Genomic DNA, 20,060 nt, shown 5'->3' with positions numbered 1-20,060 from the left:
AAGCAGCATGAAACAGCAGGTCAAGCTACGCTCTGACCCTCTGTTCCCTTTGGAAAAAAATATTTTTGTGCTGGCTGCAACTCCAGCTACATGCATGTTTACTGGTCATCAAAATACTGGGTCAGAGAGCCAAAGGGGTAGGTTTATAAACATCTATGCTGAGAAACTCCTTGGAATTTGTTCCACTGTGCTGATGAATGCAAAGAATGACTTTGGCCATCAACAATCTAAAATCAGATGTGATACTTCTTCTGGCCTGATATGAGCTGGAGAGAGAACGTGTAACCACTACCAGGTAAGATCACAAGGCAGAAAAGGGACAGGAAAAGCCATGAGCAGGTGGCCAGAGAAAAGCCCACATTAAAGAAGTGCTACTTCCCCTGCTTTATATTACATCCTCTTCTCCACTGGTTTTCCTAATGCATCACAAGGGACGGGCCCGGGATCACTGATCAGTTACATCACTTTGCAATGAATTGTCTCTGCATTACAGTCACTTTGAATCAGACCTTACAATTACAGGAAATGGCACTTCACATACTTCTAAGAGTTATGCTTTTTTTTTCAGACACTCCCATTCTAATTTATAAGTTAATTTTAGCTGAAAGTGGTTCTACCCCCTCCTCCCGACCCTCCCCAAGTAGATGAGTATAACAGTTCTGTCATCTTACTGTTGAAAGCTATGGCATTTGGGACCGTTCCTGGAGAGCAATGTTTTTCAAAGTAAAATTAAGATCAGGGGATCTGCCCTTCAATTTCACATTCAGTCCTTCCCTGCAGAATAATTCTTCCACAATAAAAAACCCCACACAAGTAACCAGCATGACTATGTAATCAGCCTGAGAGCGATGCCAGAGAATAAGGAACTCCTCTATATCTCCTAGAAATGGTCTATGCTAGTCATGACAGCACAATAGAGGAAGCTAGCACTGCTCCTGGTGGGCTGGGCTGCTGGTTCTCTAGAGAGATGCAGTGATTCAGCCACGGCAGTGGTTTCTCAAGCAGCGGTTATGATCTCCTTGCTGTGTAAGAGAAGGGCTCTGCTGACAGAATTCCCTTCCTGATTTGGAGAAGACCAAGAACTACTTAGTTGTCCTTCTGGGAGCATCCTACACAAAGGCAACAACTGCATGCATGTCTTGACAAATGAAGTATGTCTTATTTTCAGAAAGAAGCTGCAAGTCCAGGAAGGCAAAGGGTTAGCAGTACCTTTAAGAATATCTGACTGTGAAACTATTTTTAGCTTTCTGTGCTTAAGGGGCCTTGAAGAAACTTCTCAGTCAGTGGAGCCAAGGCTGTGGTGAGAACACACTGGAATGGAATCAAGAATCACACCTTCCCCTCCTCCCCCTTCCACCTGACAATGATCTTCTATTGTTGCTATAGTGCTGCTTTTTACACGCCAGAAAACCGTGAATTGAGCAAGCAGACTGGGAGGTGCTGGCAGCCCCAGATGAAAAATACCACACCAGGGGGAAGACTGAGAAGGGAAGATGGTAATTGAATGGGAAGAAGAGGTTGCCCATGGAACCCATGTATGGGAAAGAGAAGAAAAATGGGCTCGCAAAAGGACAAATCACCCGGTCACAGAAAGCAAAACAGAAGCGGGTTCTCACATTTCAAGGGGTGAATCATCTGTCCCAGCCAAAACTGGGCCTCTCTTCATGTCATGAACTCCATGTTAGCCTTCCCTTTACAGGTGCTTTTAATTCCCAAACACTGCACTCCATGTATGCAGCAGTATCTCTTCTCATTGCTCTGTCCTCCCTTACCCCAACAATCCAGAAATAAGGTTTGGAAAGTTTGGTTTTTCATGGGAGGATCACTGGCTAATTACATGATGAACTGTTGGAGACAGCCAGACTGCCTGGGGCTGCAGGACAAAGATCCCTTCCGCCACCCCCAGAGCCAAACCAAACTCGAGCCAAGTGAAGGGAGAATGAAGTCATCATTGTCTGTCTCATAGTGGACGAGGAGGACTGGAGGGTCCCGTGTTAGTTCATTCTATACAGGTAATCCTTGCAAAGAAACCAACCAACACAATTCTCAACAACTGGTCCCTTTGCCAGCAGTCCCAGAGCAGAATGTTCCCCAACTGGAACGCTCCAATAGCACTGAACTGACATGAGTTCAAAAAGACAGGTGAAATATCCTGAAAACAGAGCAACACTGAAAAGTGTGGCTAATAAAAGCCTGTTTAGAAGGGCAAAGAACAGCTGAACCTTCTAGAGCTCCAAAGACTCTGACGTGTCTCTCAGCACGACTGCCGTAGTCCATCCAACAAGCAAGAGATGCCAGCACCAGCCTGAACACAGGATTTTGTTCCTATACTTGCAGGAAGAGAGAATGACGTTCTTAGGGTCGGACTATGTTTATCTGTGCAGATGATGGGAGACATTAAGGGACAGAGACAACAGAGTAACTTCTGCCTTCAATCTACTTTTTCAACTGCTGTGCAAACGCTAACTTGCCATTCCTCACATCAGCCCTCGTGGGAGGTAGGCATTTGTAGCTGCCATTTCACAGAGAGGAGGCAGATGCGTGGGGTGGTTCAAAGCCACACACGTGTGTCAATGGCATAAGCAAGAAGCAAACATGAGAGTTCCTACTTCCCGCCACAGAACTCACTGTCCTGCTCCATGCTCTCCCACATCATGAAGGCGGGAGTCTTTCCCCAGAAACAAACCCAACACATTGACTAAAGGGGGTTTCCGGGTAGGGGAACCACAGCTGACACATGAAGCTGTGGCTGTAGAGAGCGTTTAGGCCCATCCTTTCATCTTTAACTCTTGTCATTCAGTTCACACAAGTGCATCAGTGCACGTCTGTACTGTTCTCTGTTGGGATGGAAGGCTCTGCCCTACCTAAGCACAAACTGAACACAGGTAACCTAAGTCCAGCTTAAAAGGCTGTCATGAATAGCAGAAAAAAACATCATTGTTGCTTTGCCTGCCAGTTCAGCTCTCTCATCTTTAACTAGTCTATCTTTTCCTCTGCCTTCCCAAGGAGTGCTTAGGATAGGTTAGGGTTGCATATACCAGTGCACTACCTGTTTACTCCTACTCCAAGAGCCATGTGAAACACTTGCTCAGCAGCCAGCCAGACCTCAGAAAGAAAGAGCAAGAACTTTATTTCTTCTTTCAGACCATGCCATTTGCCAAACTGCCCTTTTACTTTCCAGGCTGAGACCAAACAAGCTTTTCATTAGGCTTAAGTCCACTAAGATCATCAGCAGGAGCTCCACATGAGAAGATTTTATTTGATTTTAGTTGGTTAATGCATTCTGGAATGGAATGGAAAGGAACGGAAAAAGAAAGACCACTTTCTCTTTTATACAGTACATAGTGCCCCTGATTCTGAGTGAGATATTTTAAGGATGGTGCTTTGGAAACCTTCAGATACTCACAGCTTCAACAGCTTTCAATCCAGTCTTTATGTTGTTGACTTCCTTCTCCAGCTCTACCAGGCTGCACAGGAGACAGACACAGAGCAGATAAAACAAAAAGAGCAGTGTTACACAGGAATACAGGAACTGTGCAGCAGAACAGACCATTGGCCCATCATGTCTGGTATCCGGCCTCTGGCACCAGCCATGCCACATGATTAGAAATGAGGGGAGGGGGGTCTATTAATGCTCTGTGCTGCTTTTTGTATGAGAAGTAAGATGAGGCAGACCCTGCTTGCCTGTGGTCACCCTGGAGATTGGGATTTTCCTGGGAAGAAGAATGGGGTTGCCCTCGGAACATCTGGCCTGTGAGCTGAGCCTGACCCTCCAGCAAGGAGCGTATGCCACATGGCCAGATTGCAATAATCAGCTGACACGTAAGCAAGGAACCCAGCTTTAGCACACACACCACTGGGGTCTCAGATTATCTCTGCATATGATTCTTGAACCACTTAACTACTAAATTCCATTAGCAGTATATTTACATGTGATTTTTGTCTTCCTCACAGTCCAAACATCATTGTTTTTTTCCGTCTGCAGTTCTACCATATGGTAGTGCTTGCAAACTGACGTTGTGACTGAGAGTATAACTGTACTGTTAATACATGTTTCCCTAGACTCTAGTGTTGTCCTGAAACGCTGCTTATCAGATAGAAACAAGATTTTGTTTCTAGAACTTGTATAGAGACTTCTAATCTCCAGGTAACTAGTTAGTACCTATTTGTGATTCAGTAGGCATCTCCTCCAAGTATTAGGTAAGTAGTAGTTTACATCTGAAAAACATTACTAAAGCCTTAGTAAATGTTTTTTAGTGTGAACCTACATTTATTTTGTACTTGTCATTCATTAGATGGAGTGGTTCCCTATACAAAGAATCATGGCTTTGCAAATAATATGCAAAGGTACTTTTGAGTAGTGCTTTGAAAAGAAAAAAAGTTAGTATTTAGGGAGATGGCTTGTGTATTCATTTTCCACAAACACCTACAGAAGTGGAAAAATATATCACTGAAATTTATGCAGAAAGTACGATGCTTTCCACATTCTGTGCAAGACTGATTTGTGCAAAAGTTTGAACCATCTTTCTGAAAAGGGCTTACTAGAGCCTCTGTGCCTAACTGACTCTGCCTCAGAAACAAACCTTCAATTATCCAGAAAAAATAGCACTTGACTTGGATGAACAATCATAGAATCATAGAATCATAGAGTGGTTTGGGTTGGAAGGGATCTTAAAGACCATCTGGTTCCAACCCCCCTGCCAACACCTTCCACTAGACCAGGTTGCTCAAAGCCTCATCCAGCCTGGCCTTGAACACTTCCAGGGATAGGGCATCCATAGCTTCTCTGGGCAACCTGTGCCAGTGCCTCACCACGCTCTCCATGAAGAACTTCTTCCTGATATCCAATCTAAACCTCCCCACTTTCAATTTAACCCCATCCCCCCTTGTCCTGTCACTACAGGCTCTTGTAAAAAGTCCTCTCCCAGCAGCCTTGTAGGCCCCTTCAGGTACTGGAATATGGTGAGTGAATTACAAACAACAACCAGTCCAGTAACAATGTCTGGTTCAAAAAATAAAGTCGATGCAGGCATATCTGAGTAATGCTGTCAATTTAGTTATCTACAAACATTTTTGGACCAAAATTCTCTGTTGATGCACATCTGAACAACATCAAGGATGACCATTTATATAACAGAAATCACCACTCTGGGAACAAGCAATAGCACTTGACTTACTTGACTTTTGCTGCTTCTGGGAGATGCTGCAGCTCAGACTGAATATCTAGGATATCTGGATAATTCTTTTCAAAGATCATAATTAAGTAGTGCAACAGTGTAATGTTCCTAAAAAAAAAAAAAAGAAAAAAGAAGGGAGAAATTAGAAGGAAAGAAGGAAGATGGTGATGAGAAGGAAAAGGATGGTGGGAGGATTGCGACAAATCAATGAAAAATATTTGGGTAGGAAATGTGCTTGAATGAACAAAACAAACAATATATCAGCAGTTGGCAGCTCTGTTTTTGAAAGAAAAGTATCAGACTGAAATGAATTAGCCCTTTATGAACCATCCTTCCTAAAACTTCAAGCAATATATTGTGCTTTGATTTATTCTGGAAGCACCAGCATGCTCCCATCCATCTGTGTAGATGGTGTAACAGAAAATTGTGTAACACAGTGTACTATTTGTTCCCAGATACTTCAGGGAATAAACAAGTAATGGTACTAAGGTGCCATTAACTCCTAAGACAGAAGTGAGCTGTTCTCAGTGACAATGTGGAAAAAAGCTAAGAGTTACCTAAGAAGAGAAAAAGGTTCCTGAATGTTGCAGAAGCTGCAAAGGAAGCTCCTATAGTAATGAAACAGCTCTATTTAGGAGCAGTGGTTGGACTCACTACTACAAAAGCAATAGCAGCTCAAGTGGATAGAAATGAGATGCATGAGAGATGCAGGAGAAGGTTTAAGAAAATTTGTAAAGTAAATGATGAACTTTGCACCAGCGAATTTTGCATGTGCAGAGAACAGCCAGCCATAACAGCTGCTTGAGCTGGGTGTATGTGGTTAACTGACAGGCAAGGCAGCAGATGGCCACTGCTTCACATAGACTAGAGCCTGGGAGCTGGGAACTGGTGAGAGAGAGAATCTGCATAGGACGTTTAATATATGGAACATCAAGCCAAGCTACATTAAGACAAAAAAATGTTCAACACTAGCCACACAAGTGTTAGCCTTGGAATATGGAAAGGACATCGTGGTAGTCAAAACAGAACTCTGTTAGTTCAAACTCTGCTAGGTAGGGATGAATTTCCTATGGCTTTTTACTGCCATTATTCATTTGGTCACAGCCTGAAGTCATTTCACCACAACTGTGGTCTCAGCAAGTCAGGGAAGGTGCGAGTTAGTAAGAACTGGTATAGGAGACCTCCAAGGAGTGCTGCTGAAGTCCAAAAGTGGTATTCCCTCCCCAGTCACAGCTGGATTAATTTCCAGAACCAGTATGGGGATGCAGGGCAAAACATGGACTAGCCCTATAAAGACCTGCAGCCCATATCCATAAATAGTAAGCTCTACCTTCCCAAAACCAGGCATTTTCCTTAACTGCTCTAGATACAACCAAGCTCAGTCTCTCTGGGCTACACCTTGCAGTTCCATTACTGGTGTAGGTGGAGATCCAGTTTATGACAGTCCTGCATCAGAAACATATGCCATGCTTCACAGGACACACAGAACTGTGGTCAGTTTCTTGTGTTTTCTTTTTGCAAAACCATGACCATAAAACTTTGTTATAAAGGGCAAATTCCATAGAAATCCTCCTTCCCCCCCAGACTTACTTCAGTTATTTGTGAAATACTACATTTTGTCATCTTTGCACAGTGTTGCAGAAACACAACCCAACAACAGATGTGCATTATCCAAAGAAACAGCAGAATTCAAATGCTGTGCTAATAGCTGGTCTTAACTGCTGCATGATCTTTTAGAGTGAAAAGCACTACTTAAATGCCAAATAACACATTACTTTACATGGTCTGCAGAGCTGAAAATAAAACCCACTTTCGTTACTGTGATAAGAGTTGCAGCAGCACATTTGCTAACTCATTTGAGTCCTTCTAGCCTACCTGTCTATGCTGGATTTGGTGTCTGCAATTTTGTTCAGGCTGGAGACTTTGAAGCCATATGCACTTCCCCTTTGGCCCTTGTTCATGTAATTTCCAAAGGCCAGAACTACCTCCAGGAGTTGCCTCAAACGCTTGCTTCGGATGAGTTCTCTGGATGCCAGAAGAATGGCTTGAAAAGAGGAAAAAAAATAAACAGTTTATTGTACAATGGATGTTTTTAACATACTTGGGCCCATAATTTGAAGTACCCTAAAATGACTGTCTGACTATTGCCCAGCAAATGCTGCAAGACAGTCTGTGTGTGTACTGTCCTTCCTGCACCCACACGCACAGAGTCAGGACAACTGGAAGGAATGTGCACTACATCTAGCCTGTAGGATGCTCCTCTGAACCCAGGAGCAAGCCTATTCTCCTGACCTCCTACTCGAAAAACACAGCCAGTGAGAACAGGGGGAATGCTTGAGTTTATCTGAAAATGTAAAGTAGAAAACACTCACCTCCTGTCTGTGATAACCATGGATGTGGCATGGAAGCCACACAACACCCTCCTTTAAAGTTATACATTCCCAGAATACCAATGTCCTGAGGCATCTATTCTATCTGCTCCATGGAGAGGAAAGGTGCAAGGACTTGGGGGTGAGAAGGGAGAGCTGACCTGCACAGATAGGCCATGAAAGCTTTTGGCAGCTCAGCACAGCTTGGTAGCACACTGTCACATCTGTCGGGTCATATCTACAGCATAACAGTCAAGAACATGACTTTATTAAGTCAACGGGTGCAAGAACAGTGTCAGACTAAATTAATTTCTTAGCACATGACATGCCTTGGACTCGCTGGCTCTGTGCCCATAGCACACACGTAACAGCACCTCCTCGGAAGATGATCCTCTCTTGACCTTCCCCGCCCCTTTACCCAACTCTTAGCAAAAGCTTTAACCATACCTTCTACTTTTGGCTTTGCTTCTGCCAGCCTCTCTGGAAACTTCTTCTTAAAGAACAACGCTTGCAGCCGCTGCTGATAGTGGTCAATCCTGCATGAAGGGCAGAGGAAAGCCAATGCTGAACTGGAACTGTATTTTGAAGCCCAGGGCCGCTGTGTTGCCTGCATAATCTAATGGTTGGATGTTGAGTCCCACAAGGCCTGTGCATGGGATTATGGACCTAGCTCAAACATCTAACACAGCATAATCAACTTCATTATGAAAATGGAGGACCTCAAAGAATGTTTTGATCACAACCGAAAACAAGCTGGAAGAATTCCCATTGCTCTCAACATATGAGAGTCACGGGAGATGCCAGCTGCATCTCAATTAGCAGAACAAGATGTTAATCCTGATTGGGGGTGTAGCAACATTGGAACAAGAAAGATGGTCAGAGGATGAGGAGATGGGATAGCTGAATGGAAAAAGGGATCTATATGAAATCCTGACCCTTGGCTACACTACATCCGATAGTTGGTTTGAATTCCTTTTTTGTGTGAACAAGTTTAGGCAGAGGAGGCAGATTCCTGCTTGTCATCAGGGGACTGGCCCTTAAATGACAGCACGGAGAGTGCTTATCGTCAATAAAAAGTTTGTGTAATGAACGGAAACATTTGTAACATTTGTGGGCTTCTGGCAAATGCAGGGTATAATGCTGGCCTACAGTCACTCGCACATTCCCGCTTTGTGCCAGATGATCCATTTTCAATAACAATTACAGCTGCTTCCAAGAAGCCCTCAGTGCACTTTCCCATAATGTACCAAACAGACCTGCTCATTTCGAAGAGAAAACGGTCCGCCCGGGCCATGCGCTCGATTTCGTGTTTATGCTCCTCCAACAGGTCAGTATCGCTCTTCTCGGGAACGAACTTCAGCAGCTAGAGTGGCAGACACAAACCAAACACTGAGGTGAGAGATCCAGCGAAAAGGAGAGAGGGACAGAGAGGCACAAACAAACCCTGGTGGAGAGAGAGGGCCCTCAGATTTCTCTGCTACCACAGGGAAGCATTACAGCGACTCAGCCACATGACTGTAAATTCAGAAAGTGCAGCTGTGGCTACAAAACTGACTTTTAAACCTTTGCTTGCTGTTCTGTCTTTATCCCTCACTGACCCCATTAGATTAATTTTTAATTCTAGGGGGAATTTCCCATTTCTAAATCCTAAAGGCCAAGTGCTACTGCAACCTACCCAAGGGGAAGTACAGAGAGAACTTTGATTCCCACAGCATTACTTGGAGTTTAGATTGGTGCAAACAAGAGCAGGATGTGTCCCACTCAGTGTGAAGTACCCATCGTGCCTATCCTAGAGTACACACAAAGCCTCATCTATCTCTCTTGGGTCTGCCCTACTCTGCTGAAACAATAAACAATAACCAAGTGACTGGATCTGTGCCTGACACTGGCTGCTATTCATATGATGACCTTAAAAGCTCATACTTTGACACATTTTTGACTTACTGGTAGTAGTTGTGCTTTAGTATGGCTATAAATGTTGCCATGCACACAGCCACAGCGCACACCCACAAAAACTGCTCACAAGGCATATCCATCGCTTTGCTTTTTACTACTTTTTAATATTTTATCCCACTCCTCAAAAATGCAGTATTCAAACGTGTGGAGCATCAGAAACTTGCAGTGGCTGCTAGAGGAGCTGTGAGCATTCAGATAACATGATAAATAGGCTATAAATTTCCAAAATAGAAAAGATTTTTGTACACGATTAAATACTGTGACTGGACACAAAGAAGGAATCACATTTGCCAGGCAGTTCAGAATTGTAACATTTTGCACACTCCTAAGGAACTTTACCATAAGCACCTTTGCTCAAAGCCTCATGTTTCGCCCTCTATAAATGGGGACATTGCCAATGGTGGTTTAATTGTTTGGTATTTTCCTCACAAGCTATGCAGTGAACCAACCACAGGGGACAGGAAGTCCCTGACTCCCCTTCTAACCATTCCCACTAGAACGCAAGATCCCTTCTAGTCCCAGCTTTAACCACTGACCTACATGTCCTGGTTCATGTCATTTCCCAATGGAAAAGCTACAGGCAGAGAAGGGAGATTAAGAAAAAGAAAAGGGAAATAATAAGAAAAAGAACAACCACAAAAAATAATCAGCAGTATAAATAAGAGAGAAGAAAAAATATGGGAATGTCACAGGTGAGAAGAGAGGACATGAAAGTGAGCTGGTTTTGGATGGGACAGGGTTAATTTCCTTTGCAGTAGCTGGTACCGGGCTGCGTTTTGTATTTGTACTGGAAACAGTGTTGATAACACAGGGATGTTTTAGTTATTGCTAAGCAGTGCTTACACAGAGTCAGGGTCTTTTCTGCCTCCCACTCTACCCCACCCGTGAGTGGGCTGGGGGTGCACAAGAAACTGGAAGGGGACACAGCAGGGACAGCTGTGGGATATTCCATACCATATAACGTCATGCTCAGCATATAAAGCTAGGGGAAGAAGGACAAAGGGGGGGGGAATGTCCAGAGCTATAGTGTTTGTCTTCACAAATAACCGTTACACATGATGGAGCCCTGCTTCCCTGGAGCTGGCTGAACACCTGCCTGATGATGGGAAGTGGAGAATGAATTCCTGTTTTACTCTGCTTGTGTGCGCAGCTTTTGCTTTACCTATTAAACGTTTTTTATCTTAACCCACTTCTCACTTTTATTCTTCTGATTCTCTCCCCCATCCTACCACAGTGGGAGTGAGAGAGTAGCTGTGTGGTGCTTTGTTGCCAGCTGGGCTTAAACCATAACAGAAAGGAAGCCTCACACCAACTGTCATCATGCATATTTTGCATCAAGAAGAGTAAACTGTTATGAAATCAACCTGATACCAATAGAGTTTCATGAGGAAGGTGTATTTGACAACAATGGGAAAAATACTTTTCTCACGCTCTCATGTGCAGCTCTGCTGACAGGATAGGGCCTCGTTCAGATCTGCAGACATACCAGCAGAGCATGTAGATATATCCACTTATTTTAGGTGAAAAAATAAGGCAGTGAAGGACTTAAGATATATCTGACTGTAATCTTTCTCACCTGCTCAAGCATATCTTTTGCTAGGTCTTCTTGTTCATCCATCTTCAAGATTGCTTGTCTGATTTCTTCATTAGACAGCTTCAGCCTTTCAACAGTATCAACATTGTACCATTAGTGCAAAGCTTAAATGATTGACAGTTTAGAAAGTAGGAAGCCTGAAAAACTGCACTGAAAAGGCACAAAATTACCATGGGAAGCGCCACTATGAAGCTGCTATTCTAGAGTATTCATTAAGTTGAATGAATCAGTTCCAAAGGCAGAGATTTTCTAGATCATATATTTTTATACTTTTCAGCTAATCACACACCTCAAAAATTAGATGGTGATTAAGAATAATCAGGGCCTCATAGATCAAAAGTGCTTCCAACTTCCACCACACCCAATACCTCCCTCATTAAGTTCTTTTGCTATAGTAAACCCCCTCAAATCCATGTGACTTGTAACTGTAAGCCCACGTTACACTTCTGCTTGTGTGTATTAAAGGATCTCACAGAGTAACATGCAATGGGACTGGTCTTTCCCTGAGAAAAGGGTTTCTTGTAAGAAGACTGGTTGTGCTAGGTAAGTTCACTCAGTCAGCAGTCACAGCTGAAGAAGGAATTGACTGCTTCTACAGATCCATGTTTCATATCCAATATGAAACAAGCTCTGAAAACAGGAGCTAAGTAATATTATCTGAGGTATTAAAATAACAGTCTCCTCCCCACCTACTTCCATTCATCTGTGCGCAATGAGTGGGGGTCATCAGTTACACCAGAAGACAGAACCAATTAGAAAAAAACCCTCAAGGTCTCCACTTGACACCCAGGGCAGACCAGAAGCGGCCAAAATTTGTGATTATTGAGAGGCGCTCTGACAGATTACATGAAATGAATTTGATGTTCTCAGCACAGATGTCAACAAACAAATGTGCAAGTGACAAATTCTACCCCACCACCCCCTACCCATGACACCCCCATCAGTCACTTCAAGAGAGTAGGGGAGGACCAAATGAACCATAAAGGAAAGGCTATCCACATGAAAATCTCCATTTTGGGGCTGAAACAGGAAAGTGTGAAAAGATATATTTGAGGAGTGAAGTCTGCAGTCTCCATGGACTTTCTACAATCAATATAATCAATTAATGGCAGAAAGAGAAAATGCAAATATAAATGAGAGACAGGCTGATGCATGAGGCAGAATGTTTTTGTCTTCCATGCTAAGAAATTCCATGTTGAAATTTCACATTGCTATTGCCATTTGGATCGAATCATATTTTTGGAACTAGGTAAAAGCAAAGAGCTTTATTTTTACAGACAGGAAATATTACTAAATCTAAGAAACTTAAAACATTTTAATATTGCCCAATATAACCAACAGCTGGAAACTAAAATATGAATCAGCAGACATTCAAAAGTTTTTAAATATTACGCCTCTGAACTAGTTGCTCTCACTCTGTTCCTAGCTGGTCATCCTGTCTACTTTTGACACAGGGGCCAAACTGATACCAGCTAAGTAAGATACAGCCACTGAATTTCCAGAAAAGCTATATAATTGGCCCACGCTTGGATGAGACAGAAGGATTAGAACTTCTACAATAAAAAGGCTGGAAACCCTTTACTTTAGGTCATCAGTTTGACTTGGGATGAAAACAACAAACCTCAGTACATGGGATTCTGCATAAAGCTCTACAGTCTCAATCAGAAAACTGAAGGGTTTCTTTTGGCTTTAATAATCGTGAACTGTAAAGTCCATGGTTGTGTGACCCTGAACTGATCAAACCTTGTGAGCTCAGGAGGGCCGAGAACCACATCGCTGGGTGTGGGTCTGGCTTCTAGAAGACACATACACACATGCTCAGACAATTTGGTGCCTGCAGTTTTTGAAGTGCTACATTTTGTTGGTTATTTTCCCTTTAGAGAGGACCTTTACATTTTCCAGATTCTGGAGTCCGTGGATCAGCTATGCCTTGTGACACAGGCACACGGTATGTCAGAGCGGACGCAACCGATGAACACCAAGGTTGGGGGGCTTTCTTGCTCCTTTCACTGAAGATAAAACAGAATGAGGGCAGGTTTCATGTTTTTTCCATGCACGTAACTCGAGCAATTACTACACTGACTGCTCCATTACAGAGTGCAAGACCCTCTGCATGTGCTTGGGGATGCAGTAAACAGGACCAAGCAGACAGGTTTGAGGTACGTCAACACAACCGAAGGTAGAGCGCATGTTATTGCTGATCTTGCTGTTCTGTCCAGGAGCCTGAGGACTTCAGACTCCAAGCTCCTCTGTTTGCTGCCATTCATCAGCACTAAATACACTTCAAAACATCTTCTGTTCAAAAATAATTGAGAGCCCCAAGGACAGACAGTTATACAAACACTTGGATTTCTTGGATGATTCTGTGCCCTGCCATCAGCAGAAAAACATCTGGCTTGAACCATTTAGCCCACAGTAGAGAGAAACAGAAAGCATGCCAGCCCCCTGATGAGAAGCAATTTAACTTAGTCACTCACAGGCCTGTAACGGGGTCACGGTGCCTGCAGGTGTGCATCCTAGATTATTACCAATCCAATTACAAGGACAGAAGGATTTATGGCAAAACAATCTCACTCTTCCAAAGTGGGTTTGTTCCTCTTCTGGGGCAGGACCATTTCAAGAGCTGTAAGCATCAACAGCACAAAACAGGGATCTTCCTACTTAACTGGCTGAATAACTGGCCAAAGAATTGTTAATCAAGTGATTCTTGTATTTTCAAAACTCATGCCCAGCCATGCAGTAGATCTTAAAGATGGCCAGCAGTAATGGGAAACAGATGTGCTGCTTTTAAACAGAAACAGGTGAACTGATTAAAGAGGGACCTAAAGCAGATGTGTAGAAACTTTCCATTTAGAACTGAATAGAGGCATCCCTCAGAGCCTAAAACTCATATGGGACAGACAACAAATTAAAGTGGAATTACGGCCCAAAAATTTACACTACAGAAATTACATCTCATTATCTATTGGAAAGTCTGCAATGACTTCCTCACAAGCTTTGCAGATCCAGGCCCTCTTCCTCCAGCTGCTGGAGACAACTCAATTCGGAACAGCATATGATTCAAGCTGTATTCTCTCTGCCTTGGCTTCACCAAATCATGGCTCCTGATCACAACTCAGGAAGTAAATGGGACCAGAAGGAAACACAGTGCCCCCTTCCTCAGCTGCAGCACATTCCTTCATAGAGCAGATATTGATGGGTTTTGTTTAACAGCAGCCTGAGGCTGGTCAGATGAGGAAGGAGAAGGATCTTTAATGAGAATACTCGCTCCTTTTTCCCTCACCCATACATCTGGTGGCAGCATATGGAAGTCCAACTGCTTGAGTCATCTTCAAGCAATGTTAAAGCTCAACAAGTACCAAATAACTTCTGATATGGTACTTAGCCTGCCTCCCTCTATCCCCTCTGGCTTCATAAATAATCTCTATTGACTCTGCAGAGTAATTCATCACTAATCTCCCCAGGACACCTCGGCTGATTTAACACCAGCTTCACTTGCAGACATCAAGTGGTTTATTGTTTCGTCCTCTTGGAGAAAGCTGGCAGCCTGACTCTGGACATGCCTGGGAGACATGTTGCAGTTTTACATCAACTTCCCTTACAGACATCCAATGCTCCCTCATTTTTCCTCCTTAAATATATCCACTGATTTAACTCACTGTACCCTCCCCCCCTTTTCATTCCTCTCTCCTATGGATCAAAGCAGAATACTTGTCACTCATTAACTGTCTCCCCCCCGAGGAAAAAGTGAGTTACTTCATGGGCTTGTTCCTTGGATCTTGCTCAGCTTTTGAGAAAGAAACAAGCTTGCCTACTACCAGAAAACGTGGCGTTTTGTTGCAGCTACATTAGACTCCCATACTATAGGGACTGCAATTCCACTCCTCCTATCTTTGAGACAAGGACTGATTATCATATATCACGGCCATTTTCTGCTTCAGGCTGGATGGAACCACTGTGCTTCCAAAAGATGCTGGTAGTAGTAGCTGTGGCAATGAGAGGCACTGATTGATACTTGGATGCATCCTAAGGCCAGCTTGTATAGCTCACCCAAATCTTAGCTGTTACTGATTGCAGACTTCTCCATCTACACAACTCATTTCACACAGGCTGTGAGTCACTTCACTCCCAAACTCTGTGACTGGCACATAAGCTTTCCCCAACTCCTGAACTCTCCTAAGGCTCTGTACAACTGCCAGGCTGCAGGCTGTTAAGTAACTACATTTTGGGAATACTCATTGTCACTACCCCATAAAGGCAGGAAAAAGAGATGTTTCCCTGCTCTCGGAAGCAGCATTCAAGAGTCAGTCTGGTCTAACTGCACATTCAGCCAGAAGACAGAAAGATGCAGCCGCTCTTTTCACATCCTTTTGTCTCAGCTGACAATTCATCAGTGAAGACGACAGTGCCTTAATCTTTTGGGAACAACAGTTGGGACATTTTACCAGGTACATCGTACACCAGTATATCAACATATTGGGAAAGATTCCATCAGTGCTTTTCAGCACTTCACTGTGAAATTGTTCTGCCAAGTGCATAAAGAAACAGGCTTTTCTTTTCCTCCTTCAGCAAAGGCTCATGAAAAGTAGCTCACCACGCTACTTTGCATCCAACTTCCTACCAAGAAGGACCTGGGGATGGCCATCTTTCTGAGTGAAGCAGAGCAAAGCAGGGCCAAACTTGGGAATCCCCAAATTACAGTGACATATGATGAGGCAGTGGTTCATCTTTTATCACAACCCTACCTACAGGTTCTTAGTTGTGATCTAAGACAGGATGGCACTGAGTGATGTGCTCAGTTTAACCTTGGGGTTTATCATACTCAGAAGAGCAGGTAAAGCCATTTATTGTGGACCTTAACTTCAAAACAGAGTATGGCTCCAGGAACCCAGGAAGCACTGTCTATTGCCTAGTATTTTTCAAGACAGCACAGTGAGGGACTGAACTGATGAGTCCAATGACCTGCTTCTGTATAAAGGTATGATCTGTAACCCAAAATATCATGCTGCTGGGAATCTACCTTGAAATAATGGTGAACACTGTATAGTCACATGGCAGAAAGGCACACGGGGACTGGGGGCACAGCAGAGGCAGTACACAGAGACTGACATTGGCTGAATGGTCCTCTTAATGTCTGAACTGAAAGGGTTTAGAAGCACTGAGGAGGCACAGCTATGTGAGAAAAATAATTGGTCTCTTTAGTATTCTGGTTGGAAATCCTCCACAAGCCCCTTCTCCTTATTAATAGATATTTGAACTGACAATCATGAAAGCCACAACCATTTGGTAATGCTGCCTGTTAGTACCTATCTACTGTCATATTCACATTTAAAACTATTTTTGTGTAGTCAGATTCTGCCTTCTGCTACTGCTGGTTTTATGACATTTTTCTAGCACTCCTACTGTTTCCAGCCTTTTGAGAGGGTTACTGCTGACTAGCTGGGCCACAGGAATAACAAACATGCCTCAGAACAACACTGACACAATCATTTTGCTGGAACTCATGCAAAATAATTTGCACAAAAAAGTTCCGTAAGTATATGTTCAGCCTTCTTTTGAGCAGTCTCATAGAACTGGACCTCTCTGGAGCATTCATAGTGCAAGACAGTAAGAGACACATGTCTCAGGCATGTTCTACAAGGAACCTTTAAATATATGGTACAACAAAAACAATAGAGCAGTGAAAATACCAGCTGTTACTAAAGTAATGGAGGCAGAGAGAAGCCATACTGGTGATGGAGATCAGAGAAATTTCCAGCTGCTAGGTGAAAGCAGGAAAATTCAGGGATCTGGGATGACTCTTCCAGACCACACAAGGCTGACTGTAAATCTCCAGCCTGGTAGAAAGTGAAGACATCAGGAAATTCATGAGGGATAGCAGATTTCCAGTGTGACAGAAATAACTGTATGTTGGAAACACCATTAAGAAAGCCAGATTTGAAGCTGGTGGGCGCCTGGACGCACCACAGGCAGATGGTTCCATGTCCTGGTTGAATTATGGCCTACTGGAAATACTGTGAGATAAAGTGATCTTGTGCCTATTCAAGCCTTTACAGTTGGCCTATGGTACAGAACTTTGATGTGGATTCATCAGACTCCTTTAAACAAGGACAATTACATTCTTTTACTGCAGGAAAAGTGAGAGATGCTGCTATCAAGGAATTGAAATAGAGCTTTTTGTTAAAAAATGAAAATAGAGATGAGAATGGGGAGGATGGCTTACAAATCTGTTAACTATCAGCAAATATCAGCTAGCAATTCAATTTTCCTCTTTTCAGTCTACCATACTTCAGTCTCTCTGAAAAAGAAAGCGAGAGACATCCACTTCTCACTCTAGCTAGGTTTTGGCTTGTTGGACCATATGAAATATGAGCTCTGCCTGACCCCTTCTAACACAGTGTTAGTAAAACAAAAACATTTGAGTAGTGGAGGGAAGGAAAACCCAACCCATGCCGCTATTTTACTTTAAAGGACACGACAGTTTAGTGTAAACAAAGGGGGAATAAACTACAGGGATATATGCACAGTAAGAGTCAATTGGAAACAGCTGTTGGCAGATACTGTGGCAACCTGAAAGCTGGGGGTGCAGCTCAGGGTTGCACAAACTCTCTTTGTTTGTCACCAGTTTTAAATCCCCTCTCACTGTGCATGTGTGCACACCCACATGCACACGTGTAAGGTGTGCTGCAGGAGCAGCAAAGGCATGGAGGCAGCCAGAGGTGATTTGGCTGGAGGTGTCTCTCCTTCAGGGTTTAAACTAAAGGAGGAAGAAGTCAGGTAATTAATAAAACTGCAAAGGAGTCATAAAACCCTTTCAATTATTGTCTGCAGCCAATCCTCCCAGTTGCTGTCTTTAATAATAGACCCTTATAAGCACGAAGAGCAACAAAAGGCATGAATGTAGAGGTGCCATTTTATTTCCCAAAGATTTTTGCACTTCTAGTTGCATTTAAAAGCAAAGTTTGTGGTAGAACAGCAATTCTGGGCCAAGCTGTAAAGTATTTCTGTTATCCTGGATGTAACATGATCTGTTACAAACATTAAATAGTCTAAGCCAGTGACAGCCCTGGTGACTGGTGTTTCCCAAAGTGCAGCACAGCGAAGTTAAGAGAACCACAGAATCACAGAATGGTTTGGGTTGCAAGGGACCTTAAAGATCATCTAGTTCCAACCCCCCTGCCATGGGCAGGGACACCTCCCACTAGACCAGGTTGCTCAAAGCCTCATCCAGCCTGGTCTTGAACACTTCCAGGGATGGGGCATCCACAGCTTCTCTGGGCAACCTGTTCCAGTGCCTCACCACCCTCTCCATGAAGAACTTCTTCCTGATATCCAATCTAAACCTCCCCACTTTCAATTTAAACCCATTACCGCTCGTCCTGTCACTACAGGCCCTTGTAAAAAGTCCCCCCCCAGAGGGCAAAGTGCAAACTGGCAGTCTCCTTTCGGACAGCAAGCTCATTCTCTGAATCTCTATCATCCCTGTGAGGTCTGCTAACAGTAAGACCAGGATATTCCTAGTGGAGAAGTTGCCAGTCACAAAACACAGCTTTTGACTTCTGGTTTGAGCCCAGACTAGCAGCTTGAGGTGACTGGCCTCATGGCATACCTGGAGCAATCACACGCTGTGCACCCCGAAGTGCAAGGTACACGCTTGAACGCCACTTTGCTGCAGGCAACAGACTTGAAGAGAAACCACAGAGACTGTCCTTTCTTCCCCTAACTGTTTAGAGAGGATTCCTCTCAGGTAACAATGGGTCAGCCTTGCATAGCAGAAGAGGTGAATGGCAAAAAACATGACTGCTGCCATCCACGCTGCTTTGTTTTGGTCATAGAAGATTTTTACAAATAAATATCTAATGTCATACCAAGTCACAGCCCAGCTTCCTGGACCTTTCTCAGCCCTGCCACCTGCACACATTATGTTACCACTTCTAGGAAATGTTCCACCTGCTTATATGAGTTAATCTGAACCCCAGACACACTTCAGCAGGTCTGTCAAACAGCATGAAAATCCTGTTGTCCCTATGCCTCCCCATTCCTCTGCCACAGCCTGCAGTCAGCTGCCAACACCAGCAAAGACATGGGTTGGCAACTGCTGCAGAGGGCGAAATGTAAGCCTTCTCTCATCACTGGTTTGAGTGGTGGGGGTCCTGCTGACACGCAGGCTAATGCCACCTAAGTAGCATAATGAGAGCCTCCATGGGTTTCACTGAGCAATGGAAAGAACTCACTCCAGTCCTGGTGGTCTGGCTGCAACTCTGCTTTTAACTGTTAGCTTGCTAGTGCCTACAAGCAATCACATCCATAGGAACCCGTATTTCTTTTGATCGGTGAAACAGTTTTATTGGTCAGTACTGCCACAGCTTTCCCAGGTCCTGTCTCCAGCCTTGCTGTCCCTCCTCTGGTAGGAAAGGCAACTTTCTGGGGTGCATCAGTGGCTGCACAAATTTGATATTTAGTGATAGACATCCAGCCCAGCACTCATGTTGGTAGAAAGACCATAAAAGCACATAGAGTGCTCTGCTGTCACAGCATTTGAAGGCATTAGTCATTGCAGGACCATGCAAATGGAACTCCCAGCTTCCAAAACCTAATTTACAAATACAAGACCTAGTTATTGAATATATCTTCTTACATTTACCTCTCTTCTCACCAAGAGTCAAAATTACAAAGATGAACATCAGTCTGAGCTCTGCTGTATTTCAGGGAGATGCTCCGCGCAACATTTAGAAAGAAACATACAGAACAGAGACAAATGACACACACAGAGCACAGGGGGACACATCACTTAGAGTGAAGTTCAAGCACTGCCAATGAGCTGCTCTCATCTACCTGTGAGTATCGATAGTATTCTGGTGATGAGTCATATCCTGGTGTGTGATACACAAAATGTGTGCATACATATGTTCATTAAGTGAGCTAATGCTTCAGAGAGACGAACTTTTATGGCACTGCAAGAGA

General features: G+C 43.7%; 1 protein-coding gene across 1 annotated transcript in view; it reads right to left on the bottom strand.

Annotated features, from left to right (window-relative positions):
- Positions 1 to 20,060, bottom strand: part of LOC104512638 (disheveled-associated activator of morphogenesis 2-like) — a gene marked incomplete at both ends in the record, with an annotated part of 36,229 nt that overhangs the window by 1,198 nt on the left and 14,971 nt on the right. Inside the window, 6 exons of the mRNA XM_010155694.1 lie at positions 3,407 to 3,467; positions 5,178 to 5,285; positions 7,053 to 7,221; positions 7,994 to 8,082; positions 8,803 to 8,909; positions 11,079 to 11,163. Coding sequence (XP_010153996.1) covers positions 3,407 to 3,467; positions 5,178 to 5,285; positions 7,053 to 7,221; positions 7,994 to 8,082; positions 8,803 to 8,909; positions 11,079 to 11,163 — 619 coding nt within the window. The remainder of the gene's footprint in view (positions 1 to 3,406; positions 3,468 to 5,177; positions 5,286 to 7,052; positions 7,222 to 7,993; positions 8,083 to 8,802; positions 8,910 to 11,078; positions 11,164 to 20,060) is intronic.

The sequence above is a fragment of the Eurypyga helias genome, unplaced genomic scaffold, assembly GCF_000690775.1.
Source record: "Eurypyga helias isolate BGI_N326 unplaced genomic scaffold, ASM69077v1 scaffold12627, whole genome shotgun sequence".
Classification (NCBI taxonomy): Eukaryota; Metazoa; Chordata; class Aves; order Eurypygiformes; family Eurypygidae; genus Eurypyga; species Eurypyga helias.
This window is presented reverse-complemented; position numbering and strand designations above follow the sequence as displayed.